The sequence below is a fragment of the Carassius gibelio genome, chromosome A21, assembly GCF_023724105.1.
Source record: "Carassius gibelio isolate Cgi1373 ecotype wild population from Czech Republic chromosome A21, carGib1.2-hapl.c, whole genome shotgun sequence".
NCBI lineage: Eukaryota > Metazoa > Chordata > Actinopteri > Cypriniformes > Cyprinidae > Carassius > Carassius gibelio.
The window spans coordinates 8,811,092-8,827,244 of record NC_068391.1 but is presented as its reverse complement, the minus strand read 5'-3'; the positions used below and the strand labels follow the sequence as shown (position 1 = coordinate 8,827,244).

General features: G+C 39.0%; 1 protein-coding gene across 4 annotated transcripts in view; it reads right to left on the bottom strand.

The window, feature by feature from the left end:
- LOC127941792 (retinoic acid receptor RXR-alpha-A-like) overlaps positions 1-16,153 on the bottom strand; it is a 128,865-nt gene that overhangs the window by 49,989 nt on the left and 62,723 nt on the right. For all 4 annotated transcript variants that reach the window (XM_052537202.1, XM_052537204.1, XM_052537203.1 and 1 more), the window contains exon 2: positions 15,196-15,306. In XM_052537202.1, coding sequence (XP_052393162.1) covers positions 15,196-15,306 — 111 coding nt within the window. The remainder of the gene's footprint in view (positions 1-15,195; positions 15,307-16,153) is intronic.

Genomic DNA, 16,153 nt, shown 5'->3' with positions numbered 1-16,153 from the left:
TGACCTGACGTGACTATATTGCCAGACTCAATGAACTCACCCCTCTCCCTCACACGAGGCTAATGAAGACAGCTACACTCACACTGACACATCATAAACAAACTCTTAACGAAGCACGGAGACCCCCCTCCGTCCCCTACACAAACAAGCATGTATGCACAGACACGTGCATGTATAAATCCCAGGCCTTGCAGATGCAGCTGAGGTTCTGGAGCCGAGGAGGACAGGTCTCCCCCGCGGTCACTCACCGCCTGTCCTGATAAGACACATTAGCTTCCAGCATATCCCTTCCCACCCACAGCGTCTGCATTAACATGCCAATTAGGCCAGCAAACATCATCATCATGCCCCAGGCCATCGCAATACCAAAAATACCATGTGAATGCACATGCAAAAATAAACCCCAAACAAAATGCTAGAGAAGTTGCACAAGACAAATTCCAATTTCATGCACACAGTATGCAACCTTATTATATATGCATGCTTATACAAGCACAGAATACTCAAATATACATGCACAATAATAAATCTCTGATTTAAACTGTCCAAAAATATGCTGAATACACAGTGCATTTGATGAAGTATACATCTCAATATAAAAAATTATATATATATATATATATATATATATATATATATATATATATATATAAATAAATTAAAAAGAGACAAGAGGTCCACTTGATTTTAAGCGTTACAAATCACTAGATTATCAAGAACCATATTTAAAAATATGTATTATGCCAAATAAGGTTTTTTTTTACCCTCTGGAATAATACATGTAAATCAACAGAGAAGGCACAAACCATCACTAAATACATACACGTAAGGTGTCATGTTACACTAAACTGTTTCGATTTTCAGCCAATCTGACTCTACAAAGCAACCAATGTGGAAGGAAGGGGGGCCATGGGGGAGTCAGTCAGTCCCAGGCTGAGAGCAGAGCACGGCGGGTGACACTGACTGATGGCTGGTTAGAGGTTTGTGTGGGGCATTGAGAGTTTAATCACCCATAACCTCAATTACAGACATCCACTCAGACTCATAAAGCAGCAAAACAAGATCAGCTCCTGCTCCAAATTCCAGTAAAGGCTTGCCTTTAAAAAATAAAAATAAAAAAATTAAATAAATGCTTGCACACACAGATGCAGGCCTTCATTGGGAGTGTTTAGTGATAACAACGCTCAAAATACCTCAGTCCATGCAGTTCAAAAGCAAATGCTAAATAAGACTAAATGGCAATGATTTAGAAATGTGGAAAAAACAACAACTGAACTATTCAGAGATAACCTATAAGGAATGGACTCGTGCATGCAACTCACTCCTAATGATCATGAAAGGTTTGTGTGAGCGCTGCAGTCTCATACACACCAGCTTTACATGGGATTAAGCATCAGCCTTTATTGCAGAGTTCCCACAATCCTCAGTGGACTATAAGAGTCTCCTCCAAAGCCCCCCTCACCTCTTTTTTCCCTTCTTTTCCAGATCCTTCCACCTTAGAAAGGAAAATGAGACCGCTAAGGTGTTAAGTTGAGAGACCCAGGTCATAGCTTCTCAATGAGACACAAACAGTGAGGAGTGTATTGCTTCACACTGACGGGCTAACAGAGCGACTGAGGTTTAAGGGTCACGGCCTCTCAGCAACCCTCATCTGATGTCTCAGGAGGGTTGAAGGGCTAAATGTTGAGTCATTCAGTCAGGCATGCAGCACGAGACCTCCGTGTCGAGTGTCGACAGGGCCAAGCAGCAAGACCTCAGAGTGGGAAATGTCATCATTAGCAACAAAGTAATTTCCCTGTATGCAACTCCTCAAATGGAGTTAATGATATATACATACTATTAAATAAAAAATTTCAATGCATCTAATAAATTCATGTATTAATGTAACAAGACTTTATCCATATATTACATGCTGTAATCACGTAGTATCAATAGTAATACTGGAAATTAATAAATATTAACTTAAAGCTATAGATAAAAGACTGATTTGTCCCCTGCTCTGTGAAAATGACAATAGAATTTAAATGAAAGTGATGTGACGTGGCCAAGTATGATGTCCCCATATATAAATATATTAGTAAATAGACATTAATAGTTTTCATCTCAAGCCTAAACGACTATATACCAGTCTGTTTGACTTCAGTGGTTATTAAATGTTTTGAGAGGCTGGTATAAGTACATCTGAAGGTCATTACTGGCTCACTGCTGGATTTATTCCAGTTTGCATACAGGCCTAATAGGTCTGTGAAAGATGCGCTGAATATGGGTCTGTATTTTATTTTGAAGCATTTAGATACTCCAGGGTCTTATACACGTATTCTTTGTGTAGATTTTAGTACAGCCTCCAATACTATTTTACCAGACATTCTTAATTTCAGATTAAGAACAGATTCAGATCTGTGCCAAGCAATATTTGTAACTGGATTATTCATTTTCTCATGGACAGAGTGCAGCAAGTAAAACTGGGGGTATTTACATCTAGAACGAGCAATCTCAGTATTGGTGCTCCTCAAGGGTGTATGCTTTCCCTGTTGTTATTTTCTATCTATACGTATGACTGTACTTCCTCAGATTCTACAGTCAAGCTTTAAAACTTTGCTGATGACACTAGAATCATAAGCCTTATTCATGATGGGGATGAGTCAGCATATAGGCAGCCGGTGGATCAGATTGTCTCGTGGTGAAGTCGTAATAACTTACATTTTAATCACGGGCAAGACTGTAGAGATGATTATCAATTTTACGGAGAAGTCTACCTGATTTGCTCCATTAAAAATAAATGGTTGTATAGTGAGCATCACTGATTCTTATAAGTTTCTTGGCACTACCATCTGTAGTGATCTCAAGTGGGAGACCAATGTCATGCGTGTGGTTAAGAAATCACAACGGAGGTTGTACTTCCTCAGTCAGTTGAAAATGTATAATTTGTCTAGTGGAACTATGTGCAAATTCTACAGTGCTATGATTGAATCGGTCCTGTGTTCATTTACTCTTTGGTACAGCTCTGCTACTCAGATGGAGAAGTTTAGGCTCTAGTGAGTACTAGTGAGAATGACAGAATGCATTATTGGGACTGATCTACCGTCCCTTCAAGATCTGCACTTGTCACGGGTTAAGAAACAGGCTCAGAGGATTGTCCGTGATCCTTTACATCCTGCATTCAATGTTTTCAGACTTTTACCTTCTGTAAGGTGTTATAATCTGGGTAAAACAAGAACTACCAGATTTCAGAATAGCTTTTTTTCCAGTAGCTATAAAAACTCTAAATTCTACCATGTAATTTTTTTACATTTATTTATTAAATTTTTTCTGTGTGCTAAGTGGGCAGAAAATTCCTTGTATGTTATGCAAACCTGGCCCCCCCCCAAAAAAAGTGTTGTTAAAACATGAATTATATTATATTATAAAATATACTTTTTGGATAATATACATTCGATTTTTTTAGCATTAGATAGAAGACATTGTGCATTTTAAATATTTATCCCTGGCACTATGAATTCAATTGCTGGCTCTGATGAACGAGCTCAAGAACATGTGCACAATTCACAGATATGTGCACTGGCAGCAAAATCTTAAATCGGTAATGCGTCCTATTTAACTTGATGGATTACTTGTCTAAGTGAAAATAATTTGTTGATCCACAGCACTGTCATTGGGACTTGAGTCTCACAAATCATTTTTAATTGACAGTATTAAAAGCAGGTGAAGGGAAAAAGTGCCTCGCAGAACATAAAACAAACATCTTTCAGTGTTGCGAGGAAACTAAACCACCTGCCACTAAAAGAAGCCATTAAAGAATGATCGAAAAACCTGCCTTTAAAGATGAAGTGTCATATTTTAATGCTAAAACACTTTCTCCCAGTTTAATGTACGTAAGCCATTCGTAGGCTGAAATATGAAGAACATCAACTTCAAGTGATCAGACTAAGAATTTTTGTTTAGTGGACAATAAAACTATATCACAGAATTACACTGAAAGCAGAATCAAAGTGATATCCAAGGACCAGAATATTATAAAGATTTGGGCAAGTAACCAAACCACCTAAAAGAGCTCTTAAAAACAAACTAGGCCTCCAAACTGCCCCCTTTAAACAGAAACACATCAGCAAAGAGCAATGAAATTATGAAGGCTTGACAACAGAAGGTGTTTCGCCGCTTGCTTGGTGACCGTGAGTTTGTGTTTCCTCTCCTGCATCCTCATTGCTTCTGTGCGCTCAGCCAATCAACTGCACAATGAAGCAAGATAAATGGGAATTACCCACAAGGCAAAGGTTAATGTCTTTCAAACCGATCTGCACTCATTCTCTCAATAGAAGGAGGAGATCAAAAAGCCTCTAGCATCTCTTTTGACTCAGTGGTCCAGAGCAACTCTGTGCTTACGCTGAGGTGTTTTCTGCGGTTTGTGAAAGCCTGTGTCTGTTGCTGTATGCCTGTGATTGGAAATGTATGAGGCTTTAAACCACTTTTGCATATTCTGCCATCTCCCTCCAAGCAATGAGCTCAAGCAACGGACAACGGCACCAACACTGGGACATCTGTTCTGCAGAAAAGGCCCGACGGATTACATGTCAATTACAACAAAGAGCCTAGAGTCCTGATAAATAACAGCCCGCAGAGCTCCTTTGTGGTACAGAAGAAAAATGAACGTTTAATGGCTTGCTGTATTCACATGTATTTGGAAACAGATGTGAAAATGGCTAAGAAAGAATATTAGTTTGACTAAACATAGCCGATGACTAAATTATTTATCTTAGGAAATGAAAGCATTTTTATGTATTTGTTTACAGGGATGAGAACTCAAAATATAGGTTTATTTGTGTTTGGTTTGTGTAAAGGACCCAATAATCAGTGTTAATCTCATCAACAACTTCACTGATGAAAATGTTTGCTTAAATTATGGGCAAAAAGAGTTTATTTATTATCACAATTATTATCTTTTTAAAGCTGTTTTTCATTATTGTTGACAAAAACATTTGAAGCAGAAAAAGATGTATTAATAAGATGAATACATTTTTACTATTTGAGGGGTGATTACTATTTACCTAAACTATGTGGGTGTGTTTTTAATCACATTTGTGTCTGCTTTAAGTTCTCAGGCTCTTCCTTTAGCCCTCTGCACAAACAGGAAGTCTCCAGGTTCACTTCCTGGAGAGAAGCGCAGTGGGATATGAACACACACACACACACACTTATAAATGCAGGTTTTATGAAAACACTTGTTCATACACAGACGTTGTTCATTCAATATATTGCGGAAAACGAGACCATCAGTGTGGAGATTTTGTTAGCGTCAAAACTGAAACCGAACCATTAACACAATGCATATTTATCACTTTCTTTTAGAGGGACACTGGTTGCACTAGTATCTCGTACAAGAGAGCGGCATGTTTAGAAATGAATTAAAATTAATGTAAGTTAAACTTTTAAAAACGTATCAAGACCTTTTGCCATTTTTTCCTCATCTCACTGTATCTCATCGTTTTAAATGAAGAATGTAGACTACTCTTTGTGAATGGTTTTGGTCCTTTGTATTAAACTATGCATGCATGCATGGTGCCGTTTTTTTTATTAGTATTATTGTTTAAGCAACCTTACTAATTCTATATGGCTTATAAATATTATTTTAAACATCATGCACTTTTTTTTTTAATGATAGATATTTTATGACGTGCTGGAGAAGCATGCATAATATTTTGTGCGATGTGCCCTCCTGTGTGACTTTTAAATTCGAATATAATTAATCGAATATATCGGAAATTAGAATTTAGTTTTTCAGTCATTTTGACAGCCCTACTGCACATAAATCACAGATTTCAGATAGCATTAAATTTGCAAATTGCAGCTGTCATTGTTGTCACTTAGCGACATTTAATTCAAAACAGAACACAAAGTAGAGAAGTGAAATGTTCAAAGTCCTCTTTTGCTCTGAGGTGTTTGTCACTCTAAATACTAAAACCGACGATGTTCAAAAGCTTTAACTAACACTCCCAGGACAGTACCTTTACACACCACCCTGCTAGAAAATCCAGTTTATCATATGGCGCTTTCCCACTGCATGGTACGGCAAGGTACAGCTCACAACAACAACAATAACAATAATAATAATAATAATAATAATAATAATAAATAGTCTGAACCAGCTAGAAAAAAATAAAATAGACCAGCTAAAAACCATCTCCGACCAGCTTAGTCTAAACTGGTCATCCAGCCACCATGTTCTGTAGTTCATTTGTTAGTCTAAGATAGTCTACCAGTTTGCACCAGCATATAGCGACCATCTTATAACCATCATGGACCAGATAATAACAAGCTTGACCAGCTTAGCCCAAACTGTTGCATGTTCCAAAAAACAGACTGACCACCTTACATGCAGCTGGTAAAGAGTTAAAAAAAGAGTAAAGAGTAGCTGGTACTGCTAGTCTAAGATGATCTACCAGTTTGCCTCAGCTAATAACCATCTTATTACCATCTAAGACAAGCTTCCAGACAGCTTGAACCAGCTAAAACCAGCTTGGACCAGTTAGAAACCAGCATCAATGTTCCAAAACACCAAAACAGTTGCCAGTTTATAACGGATGTTCTAGCAGGACGCAATTCTGTAACTGGGGGAAAAAGCTGCAGTGTTGGTTGAAAACGTTCCATGATCCCTAATTTACAAGTTCAGTCTTTAGCCAATTTAATCAGGAGACGACACGTCGTTTGCAACTCTGACCCACAATTACCTGAAAGCATGTAATCTGGTTACTTGCGTGTATAAATCACAGTTTACACTGGGTTTATTTCACTCTGACGCACTTCTGACAGGTGACGTACTCGGGGTCTGACTAGAAAAGAGAAGACCCGAAAATAAGGTTTTTAATTTTAGAGGATTAATCTTCATTTGAATCAATGCAAGGAGGAACTAAGAAAGACTTTGACAGATTACAAGCAGAAGAAACAAGAGGACCCTGGCTGCATGTCCTCAATCATGGCAGCCTTGAGGACGCCGTCATTCTTTTGTGAATTCTGCCTCATTTTATCACCTGAAATTCTTCCAGTTGTGATGTTTGAAAGCTGTCTGCCACAGATAAGCAACACTGACAGCAAGGAAAGAGAAATTCACATAACTCAGTTATTCCTTTTGGCATAAACCGAGTGTACTTGCAACCTGACAGTCTCAGCCATACGCACATGGATGAGCAAAGATTTACCTGTGATTGTGCCTAGCGTGATCCTTGTACGCATTTAACATTTTACAGTAATTGATCACAAGCCAAGCGTACAATCCAGATGTGAGCCTGTTATCGATATGCTTTGTATTAAAAAGTGCCTAAGGCTTGGCATCCCTTACCAGATCATATGAGAGCCAGGGTTTTGAATAACTTAGCTGTGAGCAAGTGAGTGTATTGGGTAAATTATTGCCATAAAAACCTAGCCGCACGACTCATTGTGATCATGCTGATCTTCCACACACGTGTCCACTGAATATCACAATATAATAGGCCAGCTGGTGAGAGAGGTGTTAATAAATAGCGGCGTGCGTGCTTAGCAGCTTGGGTTACCAACAGCTGCCTTGTTTGCCATTTCTGATTGGAGTATTACTGGAAAAGCAGGAGCTGTGTGAATTCTGATCTGTGTTGGCAGAGAGACTGAATACCCATGATGTGAACGAGCCGCATGGCTCCCTGTTGAGGATAGAGCCACAATGGCCCAGAGGGCTATCCAGTAATCAGATGCCGGACGACGCTCAGTAAAACCTCAGAAACATTGTCGGCACAGCTGGAGGAACAGTTGTGCACTCTCGGATGGAGATTAAAGACATAATCAAGGCGGCGTGTCCACACAAATATACATAAAGGACTGTAATCCAGAAAAAGGCAAAGTATTGCAGAGGTGTCTCTTTATACCAATCTCTGCTTTAAATCCTGATTGTTTTCTCTGCATTCAGACATCCTCACTTGAAAATCATTAGCAGATAGGGACACTGTGTTCTGAGATGGTCAGGAAGCTTTCATAAGCATTAAAACGGCCCACGTTACAGTCACGCACACATGGTTAACCCTTTCCTGGGACCAGCCTCTTCTCTCTAAGAAAAGGATGAGTAAATGAGAGATAGATGACTAGCTCAGCTGGACATGAAACGTGAACCATCCACCTCAGACGAGACAACAGGAAAGCACCTTTCCTAGAATGAGTTATGCACACCACTTACCCACAATCCTTGTCTTTGTCCCCGTAGGCCATTAAAGGAAAAGTCATTTTTCAAGAGTAAGCTGAATTTCAGTAGCCTGAACAGGTGAAGAAATAACATCCTAAAATATTTTTGTTTGTATTTTTGTTTTGGTGCCAACAAACTTTGGTCCAAGCTTAATCATGACTGCATGAAATTCTCGGAATTCTTTGGAAACGGTTCTGTGAAACTAACTGTTCAAAATAAATGATTCACAGAAATGATTCATCAGACTTCCCATCACTAAACTACACTGATTTTTGAAGATGAAAGTTTGATTAAATTCAAATTGAAATAATACATTTAATAACCCACTCAACCACAACAATAGTCAAAAATATTTGAAAAGTCTAAAGTGTGTTTCCCCTCACAACAGCTGTCATCCCTGATGGCATCTTTTTCGATTTTTAGTTTCATATACCATTATTACATGGCCACATCAGTCAGTTAGATCAATGTCACAGGCTGTAATGGACTTGTGGACATGATGCCCCGTGGCGTTTGTTTTGCTCAGTCCCACATGCTCTGATCTCTCCCTCACATATGAACAGAAGCCCTGACTAAACCGGGAGAGTGAGTGTGTGTTTGTGTGTGTGCGGTAAAAGGTCAACTTTCTACTAGAATTCCTCCAGGACAGCCAAATCCACAAAATGAATGGATGATGTGAAAGGAGTACAATTGTTTTTTTATTCACAACCGTATGTCCCTGAACAGCAGCACACCAAAACAAGACATTTCCATTAGCTGTAGAAACACCAAACATTCACTTCCAGTGAACAAGTAACACAATCATCCCATTCCTACTGTATCCCAGCATGCTTAGAAGAAAATTTGCACAATTGGCTGGTCCTGCTGCTAACTGTATGACATTGTAAGGTCACAATCTTTCTTTCAGTGACCTCTTGCCCTCTTTGACCTGTACCAAAATTAATACAATCAGTTAAACTGTTTAAAAAGTCATTTATTTATTTTTTCCAGTAATTTATCAAAATATTAAAAAAAGTTTTGACTCAAAAACAGACTCATAAATCACGTAAAGAACGTAAAACAAAATGTTTTGCATAACATCAGGGCGGTAGAGTGATGACACTTATTTTACTTGTTTTAACTGATGTCATACAGATTGTGTTGGTAACTATAAAGTTTAATTTAAAATAATCAGCACCAAAGAACATCAGTACTTCATGTTTGTGAAATCAGCATGCACAGTGAACCTATGTGTGTCTGATCCAGAGCATCATGTTGTCCCTGGCAGAACGGGGCTCATGCATATTGGAATCAGATGACTTCAGTGGAGGCGTCCATCCAAACAACACTTGGATCTCCTTCCTTCCATAAACATACGCACACATAGACAAGCAAAATCACATACAAACAGCCAGTGTACTGCACTCTGAAGGTCTGGATCCTTCAGTCACAGATAAGTTGGAAGCTGTGGCCATAACTGCTGTAACTTATGCGCAAACAGCCACACGAATTCATGCTGAAGAAAACCAGGATCAATAAATAAATCACCCAGATTAGCCTGTTCCTTTGGAAGGGCTTCAATGAATGTTAAAGTAACATTTTGTAAGACTCCAAATATGCAAAAATATCTTGTGCGACCTGAAAAAAAAAAAAAAGGTTCTGATGCCGCAATATAGCCTATTCAACTTTCAATTGTTTTTATATGTGATCCTAAAACAATGATTGGTGCAAACAAACAATAAAATCTATTTATTTTATAATATTTTACTGTGGTTGGAAAGACCATGAAATCTCGCTCCAATTCCAACGGTCAACTGCACTAGAAACACAGAGAAATGCCTTCCTAATCTGAGAAAGGCAACAAGGCCTAAAGAGAACTTCATACAGTGTTTTTCAAGAACGTCATTCTTTTGTTTTCATTTAACTCACTCAAGTTCAAATTCTAGTTAAAAAACACAACAAAAGAGATGGAAATACGTTTAGAGGAACAACCGTATTATTTTTTTTCAACGTTTATTTCTCTGTTTCTTAAGCAAAGTTAGTTTCCGAGACCGTTCAAGAAGTTCAAACTGTGCAGCGTGCAACTAGCAAAGCCTTGGGTCGGATTCTAATCAACAGTTAAAATGTATATAGCATTACATGGTACACTGTTAAAATGGAATAAAATATTAAATAAAATAACAAAAACAAAATAAAAATAAATTTCAGTTGCTTTCTTTGAAATTGCATGCACCATTTAATTTTTCACAAAAAGACCAGTAAAAGGCATTAAAAAAAAAAAAAGTCCAATAAGTGAACAAGGATCATTTTGATTTCATGTTGACTTCAAAAGTGACTTCAAGCTGTGAACACTATAAATTAACCCTTCATGATGAAATAGACGGAGAGAGCCAGGGAAAGGCTGCACATCCCAGAGGGCAGTGAGATGCAGAGCGTTGTTGCCCACCCACCCCACTCGGTCAGCTGTGACAATGAGATAGGATTTCACTGTGATGGTGGCACAGAAAGATTAAGAGCTCAAAGATTTATCAAAGGCTTAGTCGCTCCGATTTTTTCCTGACCCAGACACAACGAGCGGCTTCTGTCACACTGTGCCAATGTGAGTACTACTTCCTCCGCTTCTAACTCTTTCCCTTTTTTTTGGTTTCTTTTGCTTCCTCCTTCAGTTTTGGCCCTATCTCTTGAAAACCTTTGCCACTTTCACTTTCGTTTCACACTCCCCGTGCTCTAGCTGTCTGTCTGGCTCTGATAAGTTGACATGTCATTGCAAGATGGTCAGCTAGGCTCACCTTCAGAGATGGTAAATCAAATGCAAACACAAACACACACACACACACAGAGAGATTCCTTTTTTAAATATAATTCAGACACACAAAAAAAAAACAAAAAAAAAACACAAAGGACACTGACCAGCCCAAATTGTCTAAGCTTTTTAGATCACATTGTGTGTTGTCCTGCAGTCATTTGAGGTAAAAGTGTGGCTATGTGTTTGTATTGAAGGTCTAAACCAGTCTATATTTGCCTGTATTTGCTCTTCATTTAGCCAACAAAAAAATACAAAAAATGAAATTGAGAAAAAGACATGCACCATGGTACCAAATCTTACACAAGGGGTCGTCTTTGACAATACAGTACTAGAAATAAAACATTTTCTTAAAAAACATATACATCTATCGATAATACTAATACTGATGTTATTCTTGTTTCAATAATGATTATTACTATTAATAATACAAATAATAAATTATTACACATCCATTGGCATATTATTAATATACTATTACTACTACTACTACTACTACTACTATTTCAATAGGCATTGTAACACTGGACATGAAATCAAGCTGCTTTCAATTAGCTGGCAGATTAGCACAAAATATGCTTGGTGTCACAGGTAAAAAAAAAAAAAAATCCCTCACAGTGAGCCGCACGACTCCACACTTTGCTTCCAGTGTTTACACGGGGCTGATTAGGGAATAAAGTAAAACGTCTCCCCAGATGAGATCACTCTGATCAAACTTCTTTTCACTTCTCCTTATTACAGTCCCGGCGTATGGAATGTACTCACTTGTGTGGATACCGAGGGCAGCTGGAGTTTTTAGGACCACAGCCAGGTCTTTATCAAATAGCTGATGAAAATGAACTTCGAAATCCAATTAGCCCAAAACTTTTTGGCAGCCAAGACCCAAATAAATGACAGACTGCAGGCCCGCTGTGAGAATATAAACCAACATGAGTACACATGACAGAAAGACATGTAAAAAATGGGCGCTGAATTGTTATTTCTCTACAGGGCTACCTTTGAAGCACAGTTTAAATAAATAAGACCATTAAAGTAGCCAGTGCACTGGGTAGTGATGAATTTGAGAGCAAATAAAGGGCCCGACTTTATAATCAACAAGTTGGAGTTTCCAGTTCCTTTTTTCTGTCGGCCCCAGGCCAACAGGAAGTGGTGAGGGCGTGTGTGGACGGCAACCAGAGCCAATTAAAAAAAGGGAGTGCTGAACATGTTGTAGCTAACGAGCTCCTTTCCTTGACCTCATTCACCTTTTGACCCCACATTGCCCCTTCCTCTTCCCATGCAACCACAAGGTCTACAAACACATGCTTTGGTCTCGGAAACCTGACCAATATTCCCTTTTTGACTCTCTGTAGGCTGATGTCGATGTTCCACAGAGGTAAAACACACTCACCACAAGTAAAACGAGTTGTCATTGTTAAATATTGGGTTAATTCTACCACCACTTGCAGTAACAGGGCCACAAAAGTTGTTACCAAGAACTTGGGACAATAAATAGCCTCCAAATTAATTGGGAGAATTTATGAAGCGATGGGATGCACCACGACCCAGCCAACATAATTAAGTGTGGTCAGAAGTAATAAGGCCTGGCTTTGGGCGTATCTGGAGCTTAAGTAAGGTGCTGTCAATAAAAAGTGAATAATTGAAGAAAAAGAACCACACACCTGAAGGGGAAAGTGGACCGAAATGCACCTAACTATACCCTCGTCCTAATCCAACCCTGATGAAACAACAAAAGATTGAGCCAGCGATCATCTCCCTCCGCCCGCTAAACTAGCGGTTCTGTCATTGGGGCTCTCCGAACATGGACCATATGTGTTTTCAGTGCTGGCAATCAGACTCCATTATGAAGCAGGCAGCTGAATTCATCGGGAAAAAATTAGCCCGTCACTCGGCCGAGCGCTCCCATTGGCCGGTCACGCGGAGCGCTGCCTTTGAGGGCACCCCAGACATTCCTGTGGATAATCTTTTCCATTCCTCTGCTCGCTACAGCAAGAAGAGCCCAGAACGCAGCACAAGGACAGCATTGTGAGGCCCCTCCGCAGCCGTTTTTTTAAGTGCTCCCTCTTGCGCACTTCATATGAGCGCTTTTCTTTAAAAAAAATATTAATAAAAAAACCAAGCACCTTTGAAACAAGGTTGGAACTGAAAGAGGATGCTGTGTTTCTCACGGTCCCTTTCCAGTAAGGGTATGTTTTGTAAAAAAAAATTTAAAAACATAAAACAAATGTAAACCACTGGAAGCCAAAGTGCTGCCACATCAGGGATTCAGATCTCCCCGGGTGACATTCGTTTTCCTGCTTCCTTTGCCAGCAAACCCATGTCATCTTCCTTGCTCTAATGTGTGATTTTAGTCACCACAGTACAAGCAACATGCTAAGACTGGAACACATCCTCTTCGCTTTGAAGACATTTACCGAAACACATTCCCTAATTAGAAACACAGCTATTACTACTTCTATAAAAGAGCGACTCCAGTTAGGCTAGCCACCACTCCAGACCACAGGGTTTCCACAGTAACCGTTTCACCGCGAACAAACTGCTGAGCACCATGCAGGGTTTAAAGACTGGTTCTCCACAATCTCGATTATGGGCTTTGGAAAAGACAATATGTAGACAAAAATGGTTTTCATAGGCAAATTCATTTTTCTCTGGAGCGTCTTAAGACCACCATGCCAGCTTGCGGAAATATTTTAAATTTTTTACAAATAGAACGACTTCAGCGCGAATGGCTCCAAGCAACTAATCCAAAGAATCTTCTCTGTATACGATCTTTAAAAGCAGCCCTTTGTTGTGAGTGATGTGTGCAGGATGTCTGTAGTAGCTATTGAAAGATGCTTTCCATGCCTTTCAGGGTTGAGAGAGTATAAAACATGTATTCAATCAATCACATGGGTACATGAGGGAGAATAAAGCCTGAAACTTATGCGTCGGAGCAAACATTTAACCCTATGGGACTTTTGTAAAAATGGATTTAATAAAATACGCCAAGATGTGACTGTCGAAACCAATTATTCTTAAAAGCTTAAACAAAAAGATGAATCAAAACCGTTTTTTTCCATTTTAATAGCCTATAGATGAGGTCTCCCACAATGCACCTGACACATGTGTAGGGTCACTGCTATAAATATACAGCAATGGTTTTCATCTAGTGTTGAAAAAAGGTTTCATATAGGTTCTGATGGGGAAAATAGCTATGCTAAATGCAACTAATTAAATGCAAGGAACCATATGTGCATATGAAGAACAGCAAAACAAACAAGCTTATCAATTTTTTACATTTATGTTTAAACATGTTTAAATATAACATTTATTTATATTTAAACGATTTACGCATCATTTGTTTTTGATGATAAAAGTAATCTGTCAAATCAAACTACACTATTTTGCCACAAATTCATTTGTCAATTAGCTGAACTCAATCAAAATATATACAGGCGGCATGGCATGGCCTCATCTAAAATTGTAAAATATATTCAGTTCAGCGTTTTTTGTGAGGACATTTGCATTTGTATGATGAAAAATGCTAGCACTGTTTGGTCATTAGTTGATGCGCATTGTAAAATCTAGGAACAAAACCAGATGAGAACCACCATCCTACAGGATTCTGAACTGAATCAATTCATAAGTCTTGATTCATTAAGAAGAACCGGTTCATACGACTCATTTGGTCACATACACATTCAAGCCAAAAGCGATCCATTCACCACATACCATAGGGTCACAGCTGGAATGTGAAGTAATGCTGCCCCATAAGGGTCCCTCAGAGAAGACTGGCTGCTAACATGTCCATCAGCCCTTTAATCTAGCATAACAAACTGTAAATCACGCACTGTAGGACCAAAACATAAGGAGGGGGCCAAACACGAATTCAGATTAGAGGGTGTATTTGTATAAGTATGCATGTGGTGCAAATTGTGTGTTGTTTCTTGCAAACGCAGACATACTACAAGACCAGACATATTTGGCATGAGTTATAGCCAAGCACAGTGGAAATCCATTTAGGGCTCTAAATATGACTTCAGCGCACTGATTTATGCATGTATCTTAAGTGTTCTTCAAAGTAAGAACCATGAGGTTTCATGGGAACAGTTGACAGACACAAAAAGGCAGGATTTTTTTTAATGGTGGAGCTACAGATCTTCAAAAAGTCAAGTTATAGGTTTATGCGCTGTGAAGAACATAAGCGATTGTGCAGTTCTGAATAGGCACAGGTTACCTGTAGAAAGCCTGCGTTGATGAAGAGCACACATTCCGCTGAAACACGTGCATGCTTCTGCTCGTCCTCTCTGAGGTGGCAGTGGTATCGAGCATTGGGGTTTCAGGAACCCTACGGGAAAAACACATGAGAATGGATTTTTACTACAAGCATCATGATGATTCATAATGACAAAGCTAATTCATCAGCACAACTGTAATGTCAATTAGACATTGGGGAAAAACGTTGACTTACACACCTGTACATATGATATAATACAGAAACATAAATTGAATACTTCTAACATTAATTATTAACTTTAATTTTGTGCGGATTAAAGTTATTTTTTAATGCGACATTAAGAAATATTTAAAATAAACAAATAACCAAGAATTGTCATTTTAGGGTAACATTTTGGCCACGCTGTCCTATCTAATGAAAAAGATGCACTTCTGATTGGCCACTTCACTTCCAGACTTGCAGACCTGTCAGAGTAGATGCATATTCGCCCTTTATATTTGAAATAGATTTTTTTAAGAATTAATATAATTTGACTCATCCTGCCTCACATATTGTCTCTCTATCTATCACAGTAAGTACCAGCCGACCCCTCACATTTCCAGTTTTGCCCTATTCTCTGACCCACAATCCCGGAGGCTGCGGGACATGCGGGCTAGAGCAAAAAAAACGCTGGGGGGAGTTAAGAAAGGATCAGGGGTGAGATTGGAGGTGGATGACTCAGTATGGGCAAAAGGCCAAATGATGCCTGCTGGGGTCGGGGTACGAAGCCATGCTGTGCACCTCAGGGGTTTTAGGCATTTCCTCAAACCAGGACCTTTTCTCTGGTACAATGGGTTAACTGATATCATCACCCATGTGGCGAGAGATCACAGAATGGTACCCGCAAGGGCTTTGCTGTCAATCAATATTTAGAACGATCTTAAAGGGACAGGTTCACCCACAACTAAACAATACTCGA